This window comes from Ptychodera flava, chromosome 1 (genome assembly GCF_041260155.1).
Source record: "Ptychodera flava strain L36383 chromosome 1, AS_Pfla_20210202, whole genome shotgun sequence".
NCBI classification, from domain to species: Eukaryota; Metazoa; Hemichordata; class Enteropneusta; family Ptychoderidae; genus Ptychodera; species Ptychodera flava.
The window spans coordinates 27,455,191-27,479,347 of NC_091928.1; the positions used below are offsets into that span (position 1 = coordinate 27,455,191).

The following is a 24,157-nucleotide window of genomic DNA, read 5'->3' on the forward strand; positions in this document are numbered from 1 at the left end:
CCGTGTAATCTCTTACACGATTTTTGAGTAGGTGGAATTTATAACAGAGAGCGAAGATCTCAAGGACGCAAAAACCTGTTTGTCATTTTTCTATTGCAATCGAGTGCTAAATATGAATACTTCACTTCACATCAAAGTCATCCGACCAAGGTGTTGTGCAAAAATCAATCACGTAGTATTTTGGCAGGAAACGATTCACCTCAACATTGGCGAGAGTGCAACATCATGACGACGGTGAAGAAAAAGGCTTCTGATAACAGCGATTCGACACACATCAGTGAAAGTGGAGATGAACAATTCCTTGATTGTGACTCCATGCGCGAAGATGTGTCGGACTTTTCCCAAAAATCAACACCTATCGTTAAAATGGGTATAAACAATGAACCAAGCATGAGAAACAAAAGAAAACAAAAGAGGAAGAGGAAGAGGAAGCAACAGGGTAAATGAGTGAAAAATTAAATATTTTGACTTTAAATGTAAGAGGCTTTAACGAAAAAACAAAACGCAGAGATATGTTTCAATGGATCAGCATCAAAAATCAAGTATTGTCGTTATCCAAGAAATTCACGGAGAAGGGACAAATACTGACATTTGGATAAAGAATGGGGTGGAAAAAACGTATTCTGAAAAGGCTCGAACAACCGTAGAGATGTCGCTAGCCTTTTTTACCAAGAAACGTAATTTTCAAATTGACAGTAATTACAAATAAATAGACATAAACCGTCTTGATAGAATTTCTCATTTTGTAACTGTCGATAAGTCTGTGAATTCCCTTCGTAAGTTGTTGAATCATTTTGGCCTTGTTGATATCCTAATTTGCAACAATTTACTTGGCGACGTTTACGCCTAAACCCAATACAAAGCAGAATTGATTACATTTTCATTGTCAAAAACTTTGTTAAAAGTATCAAAAAAGGTTGACATGAGGCCTGCGCTGAAAACTGACCACATGGCTTTTTATTTTGAAATAGTCCTTGAGAAAAATGACACGCCGAGGGGGTGGGGTACCTGGAAGTTCAATAATTTCTTGCTCAATAATGAAGAGTATGTAAGCAGTGAGCGAAAAATTATTGGATCACGTAAAATTAAATATGAATATCTTAGTGCGAAGCGAAGTTAAGGTAGTATGCACCTCGAAAGTGCTTTAACTTTCCTCATGGAATCTTTCAATCATTCTCTTTCAAAATCAAGAATAAAAATAGGGGGTCACCGTGCAAATTTTCTTCTAGAGAAACAAATTACCCAAAATTTACCGAGATTAGAAATTCAAAATGACCGCAATCCCTGCGTTTACTCTATGGAGAAAAACAAAAACCTTCGAATTTCGAAAAAACTAAGCCGATGAAAAGTGGGTTTTTTTCACCAAGAGCTTTAAAATGAACCCCCGCATGTGGTATATCAGAAGAGAATTGTAAAAGTTTGAGAGTCCGAATGTCTGTCCCCGAGGTGCGTTCTACCTTAAATGGGATTTGACACAAAAAACATAAAGGTGTTTACAACTGTCTATTCTCATAACGCTACAAAGAATATTTATCGTATCCTGGCATTAAAAAAGCAGCTGTGTTCGACAGAAAAATGATTTATGATATCAATATTGAGGTTTACAGTACAAGTAAAAAACGTCTGGAAGATTTGTACTCCGTGCAGGCTGAAGGCGCACAAATTCACTCTAAAGCGCGTAGGGTGGGAAAAGGCGAGAGAAGTCCAAAGTATTTTTTGTTTCGGAAAACACAGCACAGAAAAACAGAGCTGAAATCATAGGCACAAGTGATGGTTTCACGGGATCAGAATCAGTTTTACAGTGACTTATGTAAGGCCAAAGATATAGAGGTTTCACTAAAGGACTTTCTTGGTGAAACGCCGATTCCCCAACTTTCTGTCGACCAGAATAGAATTTTTAGGGGCGAATTATCATAAAATGAATGTCTCGCAGCCCTCAAAAGCATGGCAGTAAATAAATTTCCAGACTCAGATGGTTTAACTGTTGAATTTTATTGTTGGTTTTGGCATGAAATGTGTGATTTGAATTGTTAGTCGCTTCTTTAAACGAAGCTTATAGATTGGTGTCATGTCAGACTCTCAGAACGGGGTGTCGCTTTTTAAAAAGGGTTCAGAAGATTATTTGAATGACTGGCCTCCCATTCTTATTCTCCGCACCAAATATAAAATAGCTACCAAAGCCCTCTCCTATCGTGTTGTTCTTCCATCTGTAATTCACAAAGATCAAACCGGGACTTTTTGTTTGTGAGAATATGAGTTTGTGAGAATATGAGATCTATTGATGATATCTTTCACTATTCGAAAAAAAAAACCAAAAAGAATGTTACCGCAATTTTTGTTGATTATGAAAAGGCGTGTGAAAGCGTCAATTTGAAATGTATAAATTAATGAAACTTTACTTGCCATGCATTTTGACAACCCTTTCGTCAGTGGATGAAAACACTTTATAACGACATCCAGAGCTGTATTAAGTACAAAGGTTGGTGCTCTGGATACTTAAATCGTGAAAGAGGTGCCAGGCAGGTTTGTTCATTGTCAGCTCTGTTATTTGTTTTGGCGATTGAGATATTAGCCTGTAGAATTAGGCATGACAAAAGTATCAAAGGTTTCAAATTACCTGGTCGCGACAACACAATACATGAGCAAACATTTCATTTTTAGCGGATGATACAACTATTTTGTTCAAGATATCGCCTTTGTTGAATCAGTTCTTACAGTTATGGAACAATTCCACATGGGTAGCAGGTTAAAGCTGAATAACAAAGAAACGACAGGATTTTTTTGTTGGGCAAGTTTAGACAAAAGGATTTGAAAGTTCGTGACCTTAAATGGACTGCCGACACTGTGAAAACGCTTGGAGTGTATTTTGGTTATGATGATAAACCTTGCAAGAAATACAATTGGAAAGATAAATGTAATTACCGGAAGATTTGTTAAATTCTTAGGGAAGGCGACACCTTCCAATTTATGGGCGAATCCTTATTCCAAACTCTCTTGCTGTATCAAAGAAAATGTACCTTGCTTCTATGATTGTATACCTAACACGATTGGAACTAATTTGGGATAATTGGATCTTCGTATTTTTCAAATTTCTCAAAAACGTTAGGAGCCCTACAGTTTAATGTTGCAATATTACAAATTACTTACAAAAACAAATGTGTAACGTAAAAAGAAAAGCAGATGAGGTTACATTTTTAGATGAAATTGACATAACCTCAAAATCCAATTATCCCAAATTAGTTCCAATCAGTTAACCAATCGTGTTACCTGAAGATATCTGTCAGAAACTCCAAAGTCTTATCGAAGTATGCTAGGCGAAAAAGAAAAAATTCAAACAAACTACTTGAAATATGTTACAAATATGGAGGTACCAAAATACAAATGTGAAATGCCAAGTGCAAACACTTCAAGCTATGTTGGTGAACAAATTAGTGGAAAGTAAAAAAGACATGGACAGGGTAACCATGGTCGTACTTTTTATTTTGATAATCGCAACTGTACATTACACAAAAACAGTATTTTATCCAAAACTTTAATGTTCGCGTGCATGTTTTAAATGTAGTACAAATTTTTATCAAAATAGCCCCAATTTCAAATATATCCGGGATAGTATCTGCTATATTGATTTCCATGATAGCAAAAATACATTCTACTTTTTTCTACTATTTTCGCGTGTAAATCATCTTTCTTGTTCGATTTGCGATTAGTACAGTTGTCACAAAGGAGCAGTATTACGAAGCTCTTTCTTCTGATATATTTTGGCTACCTAAACGAGAAGCACGAGAATATTAGATATAATACCTTTCTCTGACAATTCTTGCAGACTTCAAATATTTTATCCAGTTCTGCTAGCGTATTATATTCGTTGTGAGAAGATCTTGTCTTGTCATGTTGACGCTCTTGATGTATCACGTGACAGGTCATTTTGAAGGAGTTTATGTAAATAAACTAGATTTAAAACTAGACTCAGCTGCCCAAACTTCCACAGCATCTGCTTTCGCAGATGAGAAGAGACATCAGAACGAGTCCTGTAAGGATAACATCGAAGAGAACTGGTGAGTAACTGGGATATAACATTGCTGTTTTAGTTTTTTCGGCATGGCTTAATGTAAACATTTGTAGCATTTTCGTTTTCAGTGTTTTGACATGGTGATCAAATAGCGTTGTGGTATAATATGGCCTCAGCAATGTATTTACAATACCACTCACACTCTGAAATCAAGAAACCGGAGTGTTTCAAATTATTTGTTTACATAGATTACACAAAATACATAAACAAAAAGGTAAGTCTTTAAAATTCGGATAGTTTTCAATCGGATTCGAACCCACAACATACGGCATCAGTCGCCTAGCTGAAAGGCCACAGACAGAACCAGTCGGCTAAATCTCCACTCCCAAAAAAGAGTGGTTCAATAGCCGGCTAAGTTGTTACATTTTTCTGACTGAGGCCGCTCAACACGTTGTAGAGTTCGTGAAGCACTCACGCACGCATGCTCACTATCATACATCGCACATACACACTTTATCGAAGCGAAGAAACGAATTTCATCGCTTTAACTGGGCGAACGATAACCTCGGGGACAATTCTGTCCACCAGCAGTGAGGATGGAGTTAGTGAGGCGCGAGTAAGAGTACAGGGTGTGTTTTACGTTCAATAAAAATGCCAATAAGCAACTATAGCCAAGGCTAACGAAGCTTTGAAACATACAAGCGAAAATTTGTACACACAGATTTAGAAGTCGATTTCGTAATTATTATTTTTAAATTAGCGTCACTTATCCATTAACCAGTTGTTGTCTTACGTTTATAATATAAAGTAAATCCCGGGCGTGAATGACTACTTACATGTTTGATAAACCCAACATTTAGGAAGAATCTTCTTCGAGAATAGTTGTGCCGACACTTAAATTTTGAAAAGAATTGGCTGGGTTGGGTTTTTTTTAGGTTTCATTTTGTTGCTGATTGAGTTTTAACACCTTGTCATTGCGAAAATAGTAAATTAAATTATAGTTCTACAAAGTATAAACATGAGGAAATATTTACTGCTATCTAGAACTACAGAGGCTGGTACATTTTAGGTTATTTAATACAATGTTACCAAAATGTGCACTTAGAACCAGTACCCCTCATTTTGTATTGCTATCCATGAAAGGGGATTATTTAAAGTTTTTTGGGAAAGTCCGAGCAACAGTTAAAAACCGTTAGTTTTGAGGTTCATAGGGAGCTAATAAGGACCGCCTTTTACCACATTAGCTGCTCACGAGTTGTTTGACCAGCGTTAGGCCTATAAGCCTAAACTTTTGTGGTCGGTAGAAGGAAAATTTTTAAACTCCCCTTTATTCTAACCAAGTGAGAGGGCTCGATTTGTCGCCCATGGAGGAAGTAAAGATTTCACCGGCTTAATTTTGTAAAAATTGAAAATTTCACGCTTCCGCATAGAGTTAACGCGGAGGTGGACGTCATTTTGTATTTACAATGTTGCGAAATATTTGGCAATTTGTTTCGGTAGGCCTAGTACCACATTTTTAATGATGATCCCTGATTTTAACTCTAGATTTAGAAAAGGAATAATCCAAAGTTTCGTCAAAAAGTTTGAGAAAACGTTAAGTGATGATATTATTTAGGAGTTCGAAAAACATAATCGGTATCTCATAAAAGGATATAGCAGCTTTTGTTTCTTTTAAAATACAAGCCCAGGACATTCTTATAAGGAATCAGACTAGCCCTTTATGTTTTCGATAGCCACCGTGAATGCTACATGAACCAACTTCAGTGTGTAAGAAGACCATATTTGTCGTCATATCATGTCAAAACACACACTGGCTCGTGGATAAAAAGTTGGATGCCATGTTAGTCGATAAAAATTAAAACCATGTATTGGTGAACGACACAAAAATTCGACTAAATATTCAGTTTTCAAGAATACCGCCCAAATGAACAAAGTCTTATGTAATTAAACAATTCTGCCCCACATGTAACTCTGTAATAGACAGTATTACTTTACAATAATGCAATTCACAAGCACTAACAATCCCAGATGCAGACGCCGAACAATATGCAGGCTGTTGTAATACTTAGTTTCTTTGTACTGAGTGTACATTTTTTTTTAAATATAAACTCGATATTAGCTTTTTACATCGGCAAATATTGACGTACTTCTTGTCAAGAAGAAGTAGAAAGTTAAAAATACGGATCTGTTAAAATAACATGCCAAGTTTCAGGCCTTTTTTCGCCAGCTAGTGTTATGATATGTTTATTGCATTTACAGCTGCAGACCATAAATAAATAAGAAAACTGATGATAAAGGATAGAGTCATGCAAAAGATACAAATCTGAAGATGTACTCAGAGAGTTGCTTTCCTCTTACACGTAACCTTATATCCAAATTTGCAGAATTTCAGTAAAAAATCCAAACACTGTTTGGTTTTCATAAGCCTTGTAATTTTCAGGAAATTGTCATCTTTCTGAAATTCTTTCGGTAAGCATTTTTCTCTAAAATCTCTGTACAGAGGATAAAATAGAACAAAATGATCTTTGTCTTCTATTTCACTGGCGTTACAAAAATAACAGATTCGCGCTTTGATATCAACGTTTTGTGATCGTCTCTTTTCTATAGCTTATGCTCCAGACGAACATCGGAGACGAGCGAGCGCAACAATATATTTCACATTACAAGTCAAAGTTCGAAATCGAGTAATCTTTAAAATTAGCATCAATTACGAATCATATGCTCTGTGTGATTTCCAAAATCCATTTTGCTTACACACATCAGAAACACGTGTTATTAATTGTTGAGAAAAAAAATGTTCCTTGTTCCGAATGTTTTGGACGATTCATACAAAACCACGAGAAATAAAATATTTTTCAAGAATGTTTCAACGTGTTTTGCCCTACAAAATCTAGTCTGTGAAGCGTCAAATATGCTTGTTTTGGCAATCTTTCTCTTGGCATTTCCAGTAATTTTAGCCAATAATTAATAAACGTTTTCAGAGTCACAACTAAAATAGGCAGACGCTTAGAAGCCTAGTAAACGACTTTTTTGTACTTTTTAAAAATATATCTTAATAATGGTAGACCAACACCTATGAATCATAACATAAAATCAGAAGATTGAGAGAATCGAAAAGTCCGAACTGACAAATTATAGGGACATTACCTATTTTGTAAGATGCGATTGATTTGACAATCATGGCTTTACTTGCTTAATCTGCTAAATTGGAAAAAAAGCCTTAGAGCACGTCGTGTTTCTGGCTGATAACAATAGGCCTAAATACTTATAATATGATACTCGTTTGTAATAAGTTTGTCCCCTCCTTTACGAAAAATGACAGTTTTAGTTTAATCAAAATTGACTTTCATGTACAATTTTGTACTGAATTTGAAGAGTACATTTGTAAGACTTTGGTGATTTATGACTGAGTTCGTAAACATACAATGTCATCAGCATTGAGAAGACAAAAGGCGACATAGAATTATTGTGCAAGTTTACTCCCAAGTTGTCCTGAGTTCGACAATACCATATTCAATAAAAATGAAAGCAGTGGAATTAAGACAAATTCTCGACATACATCGTTCGGGCATTTAAAATAATCTGATATATTATTTCCTGCTTTGGCATAACTGTACATGGAGTATAAAATGTTACATATTTTTTTCCTTTTACACCAAAACACAGTAATTTATATAATAATAATGTATGATTGACCCCATCAAATGCTTTAGATAAGTCGATGAATAAGCAGTAAAATCTTCAGCGTCTGACACTAAAATGTTTCTTGACAATCGCATGTGAAAGAAGATGTTAAAATGGTGCCGTCAGCTTTCAAGAAACCTGCTTGGCAATCTGATAAATTTGCATAATTTACACAAGTAAGCAATTTGCATAAATGCGATATAAAATTAGAAAATTGAAAAATTTTTCAAACTATCAAGCGATAAATAAAATGAAAGGAATTTGCATGTAAAACACAAAACTGATATCCAAAGAGAAATTTCAAGTCATTTTACTGAAATATTTTCATATTTATATTATAAAAAATCTTTAAATAGCTGTATTTTAAAAATTTTCACAGCAGTATCAATGCAACTACAAGCATTATGTTATGGAAAAGTGCATAGAACCTGCAGAACAAGTAGCTGAAATGAGTTCTGAAAATGAATATTTTGTTTGTTGAATATGTTTCAAAACATATGAACACCTCTTTTTGCTTGCAATATTATCCGATACCGATGTCTAGTTTTTATAGGTCAGAGAGTGTTTTCCCCAAACATGCCTTCTGTTTCGAGTATAATATACACATGGAAAGCATATGAAAACCTATTAATGCTACTCAAGTATACCAAAATTTTCTTATAATGTTATAAACAAGGCAACAGCACTAAATAATATATTTTCGCAGTACGAAACAAGAAAAGAACTGCCACATCCTCCCTACAGCCTTTTTTAAAATGTGCTTTAGAGACCTGTATATACAGACACTCCTCCATTTCCTGCTGATGTTCGAACCTTTAAGTTTTAAATACCTTTTCACTATCTTTATACTTCGTACACATAGCAACATCGCCTTGCTTCCACGGATTTTTAATTTTTAATTTTAATTTTCAATCCGGTTCACTCTTTCGTACTGCGAAATTCATTGATTCTCTTTCTGTAAATCTGACACTTCTTCTGATGTTGACCAGCTTTCACCGATCTTATCCTGTGGAACACTGTAAAATATAGAGTTATTTCTTCTTGGTCTATTTTCCAGATCATCTTTTTCTTGTTTCGATTTTCATTTTCGCCACTGAGGTATTCCACTACTGTTTTGATTTAATCTTGCTTTCCTTGAGTATCGTCTGTCTTCGTACTGTTTTCATGAATACTTTCTTTGAAGATGTTTATCTAGTCTTTTTGTCCATTCTCTAATGTAGTTGATAACGTTTGCAGTTCATGCACTTTGTGTCAAATCCAAATTAATTCTCATCATCAAGGAGTGCTACAAACCGTTTACCTTCACTGTCCCGAGTTTTCAGCGGGAGATAATTACTCTTTCATGACTGTTTTTTTTTTTAAATTCGTAGAGCAGCTTTCGCATGACACTACTGCCGTGACTCTTCGTCACGTTACCCCCAGAGAGGTTTTGTCTCCGTTACATAAATAGTGCATCCCAAAACATTTTCGCATATTGACACACGTCTACTGAGTCTAATATTTGTATACAAAATATTGTGGAAACTTTTAAACTGAAATTTCTTCAGTTTTGATTCAATATAATATTAAAGGTATACAGTCACCTGTTATCTAAATATGCCCATATATGGTCAAAGTGGCGTTCCAAAGTATTCAAAATGCTCAGTTGAGGGCGCTGTTTTTAAAAAGCGGCCACCCGCTTAACATCTGTGATGGGTTAGATTTTCTCTTTCCATGGTAACTGTGGCAAAATGGGAACAGGTGTCAGTATACCTTTAAATGGATGCAGATAACACTGCTCCAGACATCAGATATCAAGCAGGTTTCTTAAATACATTAAAGACATTATCGATATCATTTAGTTTCTTGATTAATATTTGTGTAGTGTGTTATCCTGTAAATATTCAAGGATAATAGATTCGTTCATCCTTCATCGTATCATTTTTTTCTGTGCTGCTTCTCATCTGGTTAGATGGCACTCCTAAGCCTTACTCATCTCAATATAGATGACTGATGGACAGTTTTTCCGCGCATGAATTCGCAGTCCAGAAATTTGCCATTTTCTCTGTGCAAATGCTACAAATATGAAACCACATCTTCAACAAGTTTTTGATAGAAGACAGATTTCCCACTAATCAAGGTATTCATATTGTTCCAATAAGATCAGAGTTTGCTACGTGGATTATTTCTACTGGATGGTATTTCTTTACTGACATAAGTCCATGTTTTTAACATTCTATAAAAAGGGTACCAGTTAACTCGCACCTTTTCCAACGCGCCCGATACCAACTCGCCCGAAACCAACTCACTCGATAGCAACTCGCCCGAAACCAACTCAATCGAAAGCAACTCGCCCGAAACCAACTCACTCGAGCGATTCCAACTCGCCCGAAATCAATTTCTGACTTTTATGACTAATGTACATGGTTACGTCCTGACAAATAATCTCCTCCAAATGTCAGACCAGTTTCCATAAGCATTTGTGGTCTGTCAGACTCCATATTCACGACGTAAGATACTTGAAATCGACAACGACAATCGGCAAAAATACACGTGCAGAACATGTACAGAACCTGACTAATGCAATGCTATTGCTCGGATGATACGGTACCGCAAACGACGGCTTTCGCTGCTGCGTTCAAAATTGTAACACGGATTTATTTGTTTCTTTCAGTTTGTTTGTAGGAATGTCAGGCATGTTTTCCCAATGTTTTAATAATCAGCGTTCCAAGAAGAGGTTTGTCTTCTATTTTTCACCAATCGAAACTAGACTGCCGTTTTGCAATCGGCCCAACAATATCCAAGCTGCTTGCAGCCTCATGGTCATACAAGATGCACGTACCAATATTGTGCTTTTACAAGGCCTGGAAGCCGTATTACCGGCCAAGGGCTTGCTCCCTCTAATGTTCATACCACCGTGCCATATGGCTTCTGACTTCCTATAATTGATTGTAAGTCCTGACAACAATCTGAACTTGCCAAGGAGTGTAAAGGAGTTCTTCACCGACTTTATGTCCTGAAGGAAAAAGATCAAGTCATCAGCAAAGGTGACGTTCATAATTTCATGACCACTGATATTTACACCCTTGATACCACTATTCGAGAGTAAACATATCAGAAAAAACTCGAGGCTTAAAATGAAGAGAGCTTGGAAAACGCTGTCGCCCTGTCTGACATCTCTGCCATATGAAAATAACCGATTATTGTGCCCTCATTCAGAAGGCAGCTAAAATATTGTTGTAGAGGGCCTAACGCTGCTGTATATAGTTTATCACCAAAATTAAAGCACTGGAGTACTTCAAACAGGGAATTCCATTCTAAACTATCAGATGCCCTTTTATGCCTTTTAATTGTCAATTGTCAACAGATGACTGGACAAATTAATTCAGTCTGTATATAATATGATGCTTTCGATCAATTTTATCACATCTCCTATTTATTTATTTTTGAACAAAGTCGGACTGAGTTTCATGTATGACACCTAGCAGAACTTTCTCTAATCAATTCGCCAAGAATTTAGTGGCAATTTTGTAAGCTGTGCTGAAAAGTGATACTGGTCTCCAATTTTTTGACATGTTAACGATATTTTCGTTTGTACTCAAAGAACAAAAATAATCACATCCTGTCTCTGCGCAGGTGACAGTTCCCGTTTTTGATATCCTCTATTGAACGCCTTGACTAAGTAAGAGCCAACCACGAGTCGAAACGTTTTATAGAGATCTGCTAGGAAACCATCAATACCAGGTGTCTTATTAGTCCGCATTTCTTCAAGAGCTAACCATGTCTCTCTTCGTAATTAACTCCTCATAAGACCTGGTATCTTCCTGAGAAAGTTTAAATGACTTCATTGTTTCAAAAAGAAGGTTTATACCTGAGTTATAATTGGGCTTTTCCAAGTTTTTTCTCAGATGAATTAAAGTTTTTATAAAAGAGGGCAATTCCTTGTTTATAGCTTCGACTTTAGGCTCAGATATATTATTTCTCTTGGATAACAATTATTTATTTCAAATTTCTACCATTTGCTTTTCCCATTGACAATAAAAAGAAATTGTTTGTCTCACCGTACTCGTACCGGTTACATCTGGATCTGGTTATATTCCCTAACCGACTTATGTCATTATTAAGACGTGCCATTAAGGTTTCTTCAAGTATTAAAATCATATGGCCAAGGATATCGAATTTCTGTTTTCTTATAGTTAAGCGTTTTCGCCATATTTGGGCGCTTTTTAGCTTTAGTGTGTGTCTATCATACGATAAACGCCTGTTACAACCGATAACGTAGTAACTAACCGATAACGTATCAAACCCGATAACGTAGTAAAAATTTACCGATAACGTAGTAAATCAACCGATAACGTAGTAACGAACCGATAACGTAGTAATTTTTTCTAACCGATAACGTAGTAAAAATTTACCGATAACGTAGTAATTTTTCCTAACCGATAACGTATCAATAAATTTACCGATAACGTATCAAATTGAAGTATACTGTTTTCGTGATATTACTCAGACATCACGAATCGAATTTCATCAATTTTGGAAATGTGAACCAATTTATAAGTATTCCTGCAGAATGAATTAAAGATACAACACATATGAGAGTGTCTTTATCGACACACTTTCTAAGTTGGGAGGACTTGGAAAAAGTTTTCAATATGACCGATTATAAAATTTCGTTACTTACAACGTCAGTATATCAAAATGACAATAAGCCTTTACAAAATAATCGTAATCATACCCATCCGTAATCTGATAACACTAGGTAAAAATTCGTAATACACTAGTTATAAACATAGACACAAAACAGAACAGACAGTAAAGCACCGGTACACACTCATGTAACTCTCATTCTGGGACTGAATTACAGGTAAATCTGGACTCATTGCTCAATTGAATTCCTTATAATCACAATTCATTAATTTTGCAAATTACTCCTGTAAGCAAGCCGAGTCAACAGATTTTGTAGACAACGTATTGCTTTTTCTTTCCTTTTTATCCTTTCTGTTGTGATTCACGTCGATTCACATCTTATTACGAAGACATCTCAAAATTATTGAGTAGTCATCATAGTATAGTGCTGATAGAAAAAAAAACCGCTTAGGCCAAGAAAAATAAAAAGTTTGTTTCTCATCCTCGCGCGTGTCAATTGAGAACCGCCACGTTGACGTCAACCTTTTTTTCTGCTCATGAGGAATATGTATAAAACAGAACTGTAAACAAAATAACTGACACTAACATTCCATTCAGAACAGTACACATATGTCACTGTTATACTAAGCTGACAAAACTGTGTATTGCTGCACTAAAAGTCAAACCGTAGAACTGTTGCTATACAAAAACACTAAACAACACTACTGTGCATTTATCTCTGCGTGCATTCCTATGTCGTTTTCATGTTTTTCGCGCATTCCTGTTGGTTGAAGAGTAAAAGAAATGAGAAGAAAAGAACCGCGTCACCGCATCAGTTTTGCAATATGTCTAGGATGAGAAACAAATATATTTATAACAATTTACGCTGAACGGAAAAAATTAATAGAAGAAAAATAAATTGAGTAAGAGACAATGTGATGACAAATCGATCTATAGATCTATCTATTCACCTATCTATTGACCATTTAATCAAATTGATCGATCGATCTATCGATTAATTGATATATCTTTCTATCGAATTGATAGATCCTTCGTTCTATCGATCGATCTGCCCATCAATTTATCTATCGATCGATTGATCGATCGATCGACCGACCATCTATCAAACATCGATAGATAGATCGGTCGATCTATCGATTGAGTGATTGATTTATCTATCGATACATTGATCGACCTATCTATCTATCTATCAATCTATCTATCTATCTATCAATCGATCGATCTATTGCTCCCCATGATTCGCTTAATCAGATATTATCAACTAATTGATACGTTATTGGTCGTTTTGATGTGGTATTCGTTGACTACTCTATATTGTCAGTGGGTTTAATCCGTTATTGTTCATTGATACGTTATCGGTAAATTTGTTGATACGTTATCGGTTAGGAGAAATTACTACGTTATCAGTAAATTTTTACTACGTTATCGGTTAGAAAAAATTACTACGTTATCGGTTCGTTACTACGTTATCGGTTGATTTACAACTTTATCGGTAAATTTTTACTACGTTATCGGGTTTGATACGTTATCGGTTAGTTACTACGTTATCGGTTGTAACAATGCCTGCTCATGCCTACGATTGTCGGATAATATATGATCGAAAAATTTAAAATAACTAACTCTGAAAAGTAGTGTATGTCGCAAGAATAGATATCATACAACTACTGACTGGGAGGTCTGTGTACATTTGAATTTACAATATTGGAAAAACGGAACAGCAACTTGGAAATCGTTATGGCCAACATTACATTTTGTGATCTACCAGTACTATATGCACAAGTTGTACAAAAAGGTATGCCAATTTTAAAGTATAAGAGGCGGGATGAATAGGATAATAACCATTGAGCTTATATATTTTCCTCCATGAAGAAATCATAGTTATTCGATAATAAAAGTGTTTATGCTTGTATTTAGTCACAATTAACTGTATGGAAAAGGCAAACAGTCAAATATCTAGTTTGCGTCGTTTTGACGGTCAATAGTGTTCACTGACATCTTCCAGTGAGAATACTATTTTTACTATGCTCTTGTCGCATTTTTCTTACCAAATTATTCTGTTATACAATGTTGGGGTAACACTTCTTGGTTTATCGGTTCCTTAGGGTGGTCAATCATAAACACTAGAACTAGAAACGTTATTCCTTAATTTCGGCGTTATCCCTGTCCCTCAAAACGAAAGTCTTTAATGCGAAATGGGTCTCAGAAAACTGTGTTGTTTACTATGTATTGAGAATATCAATCTGTCTTCAACCCAGACGATATGCAAAATCTACATAATATCAGCGCTTTTTTTCATCCTTCCAAATAGCCAATATTCAACAGATTTTTCGATCGTCGCTTCGCGAAGCTCTCGAGATACATTTTATTGTTCAATCAAAGGGGTGACTTTGCCATAGCTCTCAGAGTTAAGATATGTTTCTGTCTTTTAGCTTGTAATTTGTATTCCGTTTCTTCACGATTGACGTTGAGTTTGTAGTGCATCGGAGCCTTACAATCACATTTACAGTTGTCAATTAGTCCACACGTTAAAACCACTAGAATACGTGTCAGGTGCCTGTATATATTATCATTCTTTCTCTTCTGTTGGGTTTCGCTCTTTCGTTCTACTTTCACGTGTTGCACGCAGTTAGTTGATATGGTTTCCGTTCTGAAGTTTGATATTTTTTGTTACATCAGAATCCTTATTGAAATGTTCACGCACGCATAACGAACCGGGTTCTGAACTCTCCCCTCCTAAGCCAGGGAATCACGTTCTAGTGCGTCGGCTTTTATAATCGACGGTCCTTTTCCCCCTTACTCAATTCGTTATCGGGACATTTCGAGATACTGACTGACCAGCACACCAGTATGTGTAACTATATTCGATTATCATACTTTGTTGTCTTATTGCCGTTTTACTATGATATACTTAAATGAAACAATGTTTTAACTGTAAAGATGAATCATATGGCCGGAATACTTATAACACAGGTTTGAAGTTCACGGAAATACTGCGTACACAACTCGTACCTCATTGCAACGTCGCGTTAGAGTAATAATGTTGTTTATTACGAGTTTTGGGCCATTACATTTTAGTACAAGCACAGTTTATCAACAAAATATATATAGTAATAATTTGTGAGTATCACGACAAACACCTGCCTCGACAGAGTGTTTGCATTTTATCTGCCTGCAGAGTATGGTCGACAGTACTTCATAGCAGAACAACTGTATGCTTATTAGTCCTCGTGGATGAAGTTCGGGGACTTATTAAAGATTGAGTGGCGTGCGTGCATAACCCACCATGCCGTACATATGAACGTCGATTGTATTTGTGATAAAATCAAATATTGTCGCCAACAGGTCATTTTGTTGCAATTTTTCATGTCGGCTATGCGGTGGCGCTGTTGACCAGCAGCCGTTTTACCTCATCTCTCAGTATCTAATGTTTCTACAGTTTTATCCTGACATTTGTACCACCACTAAGTTTTTATCGAGGGTTTTGTGCACTCCAGCGAAAGACTGCGTGTTTATCGTCCATAGAGGCAGTATTCGTTGTCCAGTTATAGACCTAAGGGTCCGGCGCCGTATCTTTTGTGTTCAAGATGGCGGCTCTATCAGTACATGTAAGGCGTCAGACCTTTTGTTTGTTGGAACATTTAAACAAATCCTGTATCGCTCCCGTTCAGACCATGTATGCAAGACCGGATGTAAACAAGCTAAGCAGAGGTATTCCAGTTACCGTGAAAACAAGTTTCATGGTGGGTATTTTCTGCGATAGTGCTTCATGCCAGATTTCGATTTGTGGACACGCGATTTTTTGTAATAACCCGACGGTGGTTTCGACTATAATCACCATTCGACCAAGCTTGCCAGTTGCAAACAAACTTCACTCTGAACTGAAAAAGATTTCAATGGTATCTTCTCTCGTTTCCAATCAAAGTCTTGTATACTTTAAACTAAATATTCAGAGACCACGCATCAACAGGCTCACGATATCGAGGCGTGACTTTAGCCAATCAATGTTGCTGAAACGAGCTTACCCTTAAAATTGACCAAATATCCATATGAAATCTATGCCGAACGTTCGTTCAGCTTCTTCTGCAATGCTGTCACCGAAGCCGTCGATGATGTAGCTCCTACGACAGAAAAGCTGATTATCGATAAAGTACGTGCACCGTGGTTTTGTTAAGAACTGTTACTGTTAAGGACGAATTAACGTCAACTTGAGAATAAGGGGCGAATTTTAAAGTTTGAGATCGATTGCCAACTTTTCCTGCCGAAACATTTTTAATGCGTCCGCCGCTGCGACGCTGTCGGATCGACTTATCACCGGATTTGTACCCGAGAAGCAGACAGCAAGATAATGTTTGATATTGTTGCTCAGCGGTCGATTGTGAAGGCTACTAATTCAATTTTTTTTTTTTTTTATTTATTATACTTCCTCACTGGCATACATAAATTATAAGACGGAACAGTGATACCAAAAACCAAAAAAAAACCTAGACTGCAAGAGAAAAACCCTATATGCACCATAGTTTAACTATACAAAGAGACAATAGACCATATAATATTCCCTTGAAGGGCATGCCATCCAAATTCAAGAATTTCTCTGAGTTTAAGGTTTTAAAACTTGGGGAGGGCCTTGGTGAATGCTCTGACGCCTGGAAAAACGATGTGTTACTGAATCATACCTTCACCGATTTTTGGTATACCATCAGTTGACGAAGTACGTAAACTAATAAAGCAGTCTTCAAAATTACATGACCTTTACGTGTTGCCATCAAAGTTCGTTCAAGACTTATCGATATGCTCCCACCTTCCTCGAGCAACTTTTCCATGCATCTCACCGGCATCGTTTCAAGTCACTCGAAATAGGCTACAATTCGGTCGTTGTTGGCAAGATCATAATTTGACTAACATATCTTGAAGAACTAGAGAGCAGTATCAAATCTATCTTTCCTATCCAAAGTTTTTCAGCGAATAGTTGCCCAACAGTTATATGATCATCTTAACAGGTTTCTGCTTTTCACAAGTTGTCACAGTACCATAGCAATGAGACTGCTTTCATGATGCCTACAATGATTCAAAGGAAGGAAGGATGTTCCTCTTGTCAGGCTTGAATTGTCCAACGCGAGGGATCAAGATATGATCATGACGACCATGATATTACATCGCCGTGGATCTCGATTCGGTTATTGGTAAAGTATGGTTTCGATCATATGTTGCTGATCGCATTCAGCGTGCCAAGGTTGATTCAGTACTTTCTCTTAATGCGTGAGTGAGGTACGGCGTTCAACTTGGATCTGTCATCAGGTCTATTTCATTCACGCTCTTTAAAGCACCACGAGTATAGAGGATACAATAGTTGATCATGATCTTGACTACATGTTGTACGCTAATAACAAACAGGTGTACATAATCTGTAATAAACCTGACGAAGTGAGTGGCGGTGTTGAAATGTGAATTGATGATATCCGTGGCTTTTTGAGAGCTAATATGCTGGTTCTGAAAGATAAGAAGACTTAAGTTGTAATTTTTTTCAATTCCGATTAAAAAACGATGCAACAGACTTAACCAGTCTTAGGATGCGTGAAGTTAACATCAATCAATCTTTCGTTCGAAATCTGGGTGTTTTGTGATTAGGGATGGGTAAATTATAAGTCAGTTATGCAGGAACACAAATTTTGTCTATGTCTTCATTAAGAAAAGGTAAAATTTGCAAACTACCCGACAAGTCCACGACTGAGAAACTTCTCCATGCATTCGTGACATCCAAACTTGATTATTGCAACAGTCAGTTCTGAGGCATAACTAATGACCAACTAAATCGTCTGAAGTCTGTTCAGAATGTCGCATTTCAAAATTTCATGGACCACTTTTAAATAGTCAATGGAGATACACCTTTTTATTTGACTGATATAATTGACCTGTATGTTCTAACAAGAGATCTGCGATCTTCTGAGAAATTACGTGTAATTTCCCTGCAGGTTATATTAATATCTTACGGTCACAGACCTTGTTCTGTATGTGTTCTTTTGCTGTAGAAAGCACTGGCTTCACAAATTCGCCGCGCCAGAAATATTATTTTTTTAAATGTTGTTTGCAGACCTACCTTTATACAATATTTTCTCGTAGTTGTGCTTTAACAGTTTCGAGCCCTGTTTTGTTTCATTGTAAACTGCTTTGTACAACGCACCTACTGAAGACGACTGGAGTGCGTTTCCTAAGAATTATATATATATTTGTATATCATTATTGTCTACAGCTATTATGTAGACGTCCGTCGCCTGACGTCATCCAAACTTAGCACAATGACAACACACTAAGACTGGCCTAGGCCGTCAAATAACTTTGCGATTCGATTGAACATTGTCATCACATGGCCTTTTTGTTTTGATTATTTGACTATTTAACCGTCATGTTGAAATATTTTTCTAAAACGGACAGCATCTATCATTTTTACTCCAACCAATGTTTCACTCTTGCTTTCTATCAACATCCTTCAAATCGTGAATACCGGTGTTGACGGCTTGAAAGCCAATTAATTCGCATTGAACGTTAACCACAATGAAGAGTTTTTGTCCCACCGCGGAATAATATCAGTAAGTTACGATTGGAACGCCCTTTTGAAACCAAAAGTAGATGAATATATTTAGGGGCGAGAATTTTTGGCTTCTACATGTATATTGATTTCAGCTCCATTTTCAAAAAGTATCGCAAAAAAACATCTCGTCAAAATACGAACACATCACTCGATTACGACGTGATATAGACCAAACATTATAATTACCTTGCATGACGTGCGCCCCGGGACGTACAATTTACAATACGTTTCACGTATTACGTGATACCGAGGTCCCTAAACTGTTCACTCAAAGAAAGAGTACTTTATATTTCAGCAATCTGGGGAAATGTTTTCGATCTTAAGTTTTCATATTTTTTAAAAAGCGGAATTACAGTGTCTGTGATTAAAGGGTAATTTTTTATCAAATTTTATCATGTTTAACGTCATCGCATACATGGTTCAGAAGAACTGAGGTGAAAAGTTACTAGTCTCTCTAAAAATCATTCCTATCTAATCAAAGGCGTTAAACTAAGACATCTTTAATTTTTACTGAATGATATATGATCATTTATTTTGACAACTATCTTTTTGTTTCAACATATATGCTTCCAGGTGCTAAAATCGCAAAATGAAGGCCGTGTGGTGTTTCCTGTGTATCGTCATTTTTTATTATGGAAATGAAAGAATGGTAGCATGGTGCAATATGACTACACCAGAGCTCGGAACACCCCCAAGTCTAAGAAAGAGCTCGAGTTTTCATACCTCAAGTGTAAAAATTACCGGCCAAGAACGAAGCCGTCGTATATCTGGACCAGCTTCTCAAGAACCAAAAGCTTCATTTCAAAATGACTCAATCTACCGAACAACGACAAGTGGTCCACAACCTATAGAAGAACAGTTGCCACTAGACATGAATATCGACCCAGCATCTTTGCAGTGCCAAAGCTCATTCACAAACAAATCAATCGATTCATGTCTGTCAAGAGGTGACGTAAATTGTATAGGGGAAACGCAAGTACCTGCAATCACTGCAAATATGGTTATGTGCAGCTGCAAGCCTGAGTGCGTTATTCATGGGGACTGCTGTCACGACTACCAATCAGTATGTCCTAACAAATCGAAGGAATTTGAAAATATCGCGGACACTAGACGGTGTATGGAATCTGGTTCAAAATATGGTGGAATCATTATGACTTATAGATGTCCACGAAATTGGCCTAATGACGTCATAAGAGCTAAATGTGAAAATAGTACAGGTAAGACTGGTTTATGTTTTAAAGAAAATAATAATAAAGAAGAAATGAAATTCTGTTTTCTACAGTAATTAACGGCACAAATGGATTTGCATCAAAGTATGAAAGAAGCCTCTTCGTTCATGTATATCAGATAACTTTAATGTGATGAAGCCCTCTATTGCCAGTTTATTGTGTCATAGTAGTGCGTGGCGTACAACTGCTACGTATCCAGAACATACACAATGCAAAGCAGTTGCCAGATAAGACTACCTGTTCTCCTATACATGTTCACTTCTTGGCGCAAATATTCACACACGCCACCTATTGTTGCAACGATAAATGTCCATCTGCCTGTCTGGCTGGCTGGCTAGCTATCCATCTGTCTGTATGTCTGGCTGGCTGATTGGCTGTCTGTCTATCTGCCTGTATATGTGTTGGCGCGATATTTAATATTTTTATATTCGCCAATAACAAATTTCAATATTCAAAGAACTTTTCTTTTTTAGGGATGTATATCTGAATTTATTTTATTAAGGTTGACAAAAAATCGAGATAAATTTGAGATAATGTTATATAGCATTCGTGAAAGTTGTAGTACTTCATTTAAAGATCAGCTGATTACTAATTTTCATATTTTACAAACTTTCCTAATTAGGGATACATAATTTATATTGATTTTATCAAAGTTTGCGGAACTTGTTATACACTTTGAATATACTGTGATAAAACAATCAACAAGAATCCCCACAAACATCATGGTTCCAGCAGATGTACAGCCAAGCGCTTGTGTAGCGCCCTTCCTTGGCGTCTCTCACGTGGCCAAGGCGTGTGGGGTCGATTCAAGATCGTACGAGAAGGAGATAGGAGATAGTGTCATATTTTAATTGATTGTAGCAGTTGAATGAGAACATTGGATTACGGGTTATTCCATGGTGTGATCTTTGTTAATGGTGGAAAAATTTTGTCAGTATTTTGTTGTTGTTGTGGTTGTTCTTGTTGTTCTTGTTGTTGTTTTTGTTCTCGTTCTGGTTTTGTTTTGTTTTGTTTGTTGTTTCTTGGACCTGGTGATTTACTTGCCTTGAACGGTAACGATTACTGGAAATGATTGATGTCATATTATTAAGCATTTTGAGACAAACAAATAACTAATTTTCATAGTTAATTAGATGCCCTAATAGAAGATAAAATTCTGAATAGAATTGAACAAAATGGAGAAAGCGTTCTATGTACATTCAAGAAGCTATGGTGAAATATTACCCAAAGTCATTAAGCATTTTTGCACGAACTAGTTACTTATGTGTATATTCAATGAACTTTCCAATTTAGGGCCATAACAATTGAAGAACTTTACCAAAGTGAATAAAACTAGATATATATATATATTGATTAGACAATTATATTGTATTAGTGATACATATTTTGCATTTTCAGTCAGCTTGTTTATAATTTGTATATCTAATGACCTTTCACAAAATGACATATAAAGCTTGGAGGACCTATCCAAAGGCACTTGCACTTGCTACAAAAAATGTTGATGCACAGTGAACAATCAAAAGCAAATAGCATTTTAGCTAATTGCATATTTGTATACTTAATGACTTTTGGAATTAATATCTCGTGGATGTTGTTCATGATGTTGATCATAACAATTTCAATTAATTTTCAAACCTGTGGCAACAGTTTCAAATTACCGACAACTGCAATATACCAGTATACTGAAATATGGGAGCATTTTCAGTTCATATCTACTTATATTCATGTTGGGTGACTTTTGATCCTAGTGCAGTATGCAAACTAGATTTCAAAGGCATTATTTATCATTCTGGTTGTGCTCCCTCGTATTGAAGTAAACTTGGGATTGAAATTATTTTGTAACTGCTTTGATATTTGGTCTGCGTGGTAGTACTGAGTGTCTCTAATTCACGTTCGTTCTCATAGTCACCAAAGGCCCATACTTTTACTCTATATGTTCTGTTTGTTCTTGGTAAAACATTTCTCTACGTATTCTTGGCCGATTGCCTTATACATTATTGAAAATAACTGCAATTTAGATTTTTCAAAAATTTGTGACGAAAATTGGACATATAAATTTTTGGAAGACTTATCCACTGTATGCAAATATAATATCTTGACCTCTTCAAATCTTGAGATTTGGTTTACAGGCTATTGTGATGACTTCATTTTGATTGTTAAAAATAATAGTCAATTTAACAATTAGGGTTCGTGGCAAACTTAAACTAATTTCTTGTTTTTGTTGTCACCGCATTTGTTTCTCCTGAGTTTCAACAGAATTAAAAAAATATTGATATCATATTCTTTCAAGTGATTGCGATTGCACAGTAATCAATTTTTCACCATCATATGTATATATATATATGTGAGAGAGAGAGAGAGAAAGAGAGAGATAGATGTCTTAGAATCTAGCTTTTAAGATGTAATTCAAGAATGGCATCACCCTGTAAGTATAAAGGCATGGTTACCATAAGTTCCACCAGTGTTATATTTACATGTTTGCCGTCTCTAGCGACCATTTTTAAGATGTTGGCAGTAAACTGTCTTCATTTCCAGTGGATTAGTTGATTTAATTTTCATGTAAGCAAGGGACTGACAAACGGTAACCGTAAATTGACGGGCACGGGTTATATCTCCGAATGTCCGAGTAAAACACATATTAATATCAAATATTGCGCAGATAAGACTAAAGACTCAGTAGTATATCATACTTACTGAGCAATACTGCAACATCTAAGATGTTTTTGCTTTAGATAAACGTACAATTTTCGGTTGGGATCGACATAGCAATCAATATACAGCACTTTTCAGATATTGTACACTGACATTGCACCGTTTATATTGCAGGTCAAACTATGCTTGAAGTGACTACAGCGATCAAATCCGACGGAAATAACAGTACAGTATACAAGAACATCTACTGTGGTCTTTGCCATGGAGTCAACCTGAATGATATGCAGTTCGGGCAACTGAAGTGGAAGTGCCCATTGTTTGTAGAATATGTTATCAGTGTCACTGAAACAGATTCATTAAGTGTAATTTCTAAGTTAAGAGCTATCCCTTCTTGCAGACTGTTACCTGTTATACCAGAATCCCTTGACGACATAAACCTCTATTGCCAATACTACATTGGAACTTGTCCTGAGGGAGCTAATAGCACTCTCGTTGAGCTTTGTCAAAATCACACTGCAAAGGTTACAGCGGGCGAGATTTTTGTTGTATATTACAAAAACGTATATTGTGGTCTGTGCAATGAGGAAGAATTTAACCCCCATATTTTCCTTTGCGGAATTCCACGGGATTTGCGAAGTCAAATTAAAGTATGGACATTTGACGTACTTTTCAATATTAATGTTCAAGGTAATTATGACATGACGATAGGATATGTTTCCTCTGCACACCAATTCAGCTGCGCAGACGGTGAAGTGTTTGATGTCTTTACAGAGAAGTGTACTCCCCTAAATCTACAACCCCTTCTACAAACCAAACTTTCACCACCTCAACAAATCAATGTCTCAGATCATAATGCCGTCGGTGCTTTGTCCGAATCATTGCTCATACTTCGGTTAGAATTCACTTCACCCGGCAAATTTTTTAAAACTAGTGAGTTAGAAATGGGTGCAGAAATGCTTGTCAACAATCTTTACCAAAATGCAACTAACAGTAAAGAGATACTGGAACTTCAAATGTTGCCATCATCTTCCAGTACTCAGCTAGTATTATTAAAATATTCTGTTTTTGTCAATTCTGTGACATTAGCAAAAGTTCTAAGGGAAACGTGTCTAGGCTCATGGCAAGAACATGTATACTACTTCCTCCCACAGGACGTCACTGCTTTAGATGTTTCTTTCAAACAAACACGGAGCAATTTATGTAACGACAGTAAGGAAGAAACCGTTCAAAATACGACGATTTTGTTTCACAAATCAGAAACCATTCCGTCAAGTTCTCTTTCAAATATCACCAAACAGTCGACATATCATCTCCACCAACTGAAATACAGGGCCTGTCACTATGAACAAGTTGGCGGTAATATTGTTA

The 24,157-nt window shown here is 36.3% G+C and overlaps 1 protein-coding gene across 1 annotated transcript in view; it reads left to right on the top strand.

The window, feature by feature from the left end:
- Positions 1-225: 225 nt before the first annotated feature.
- The window catches only part of LOC139143766 (uncharacterized protein F23B12.7-like), a 32,577-nt gene continuing 8,645 nt past the window's right edge, over positions 226-24,157 (top strand). Inside the window, exons 1-2 of the mRNA XM_070714318.1 lie at positions 226-439; positions 3,920-4,055. Of these exons, the coding sequence (XP_070570419.1) occupies positions 226-439; positions 3,920-4,055 (350 nt within the window). The remainder of the gene's footprint in view (positions 440-3,919; positions 4,056-24,157) is intronic.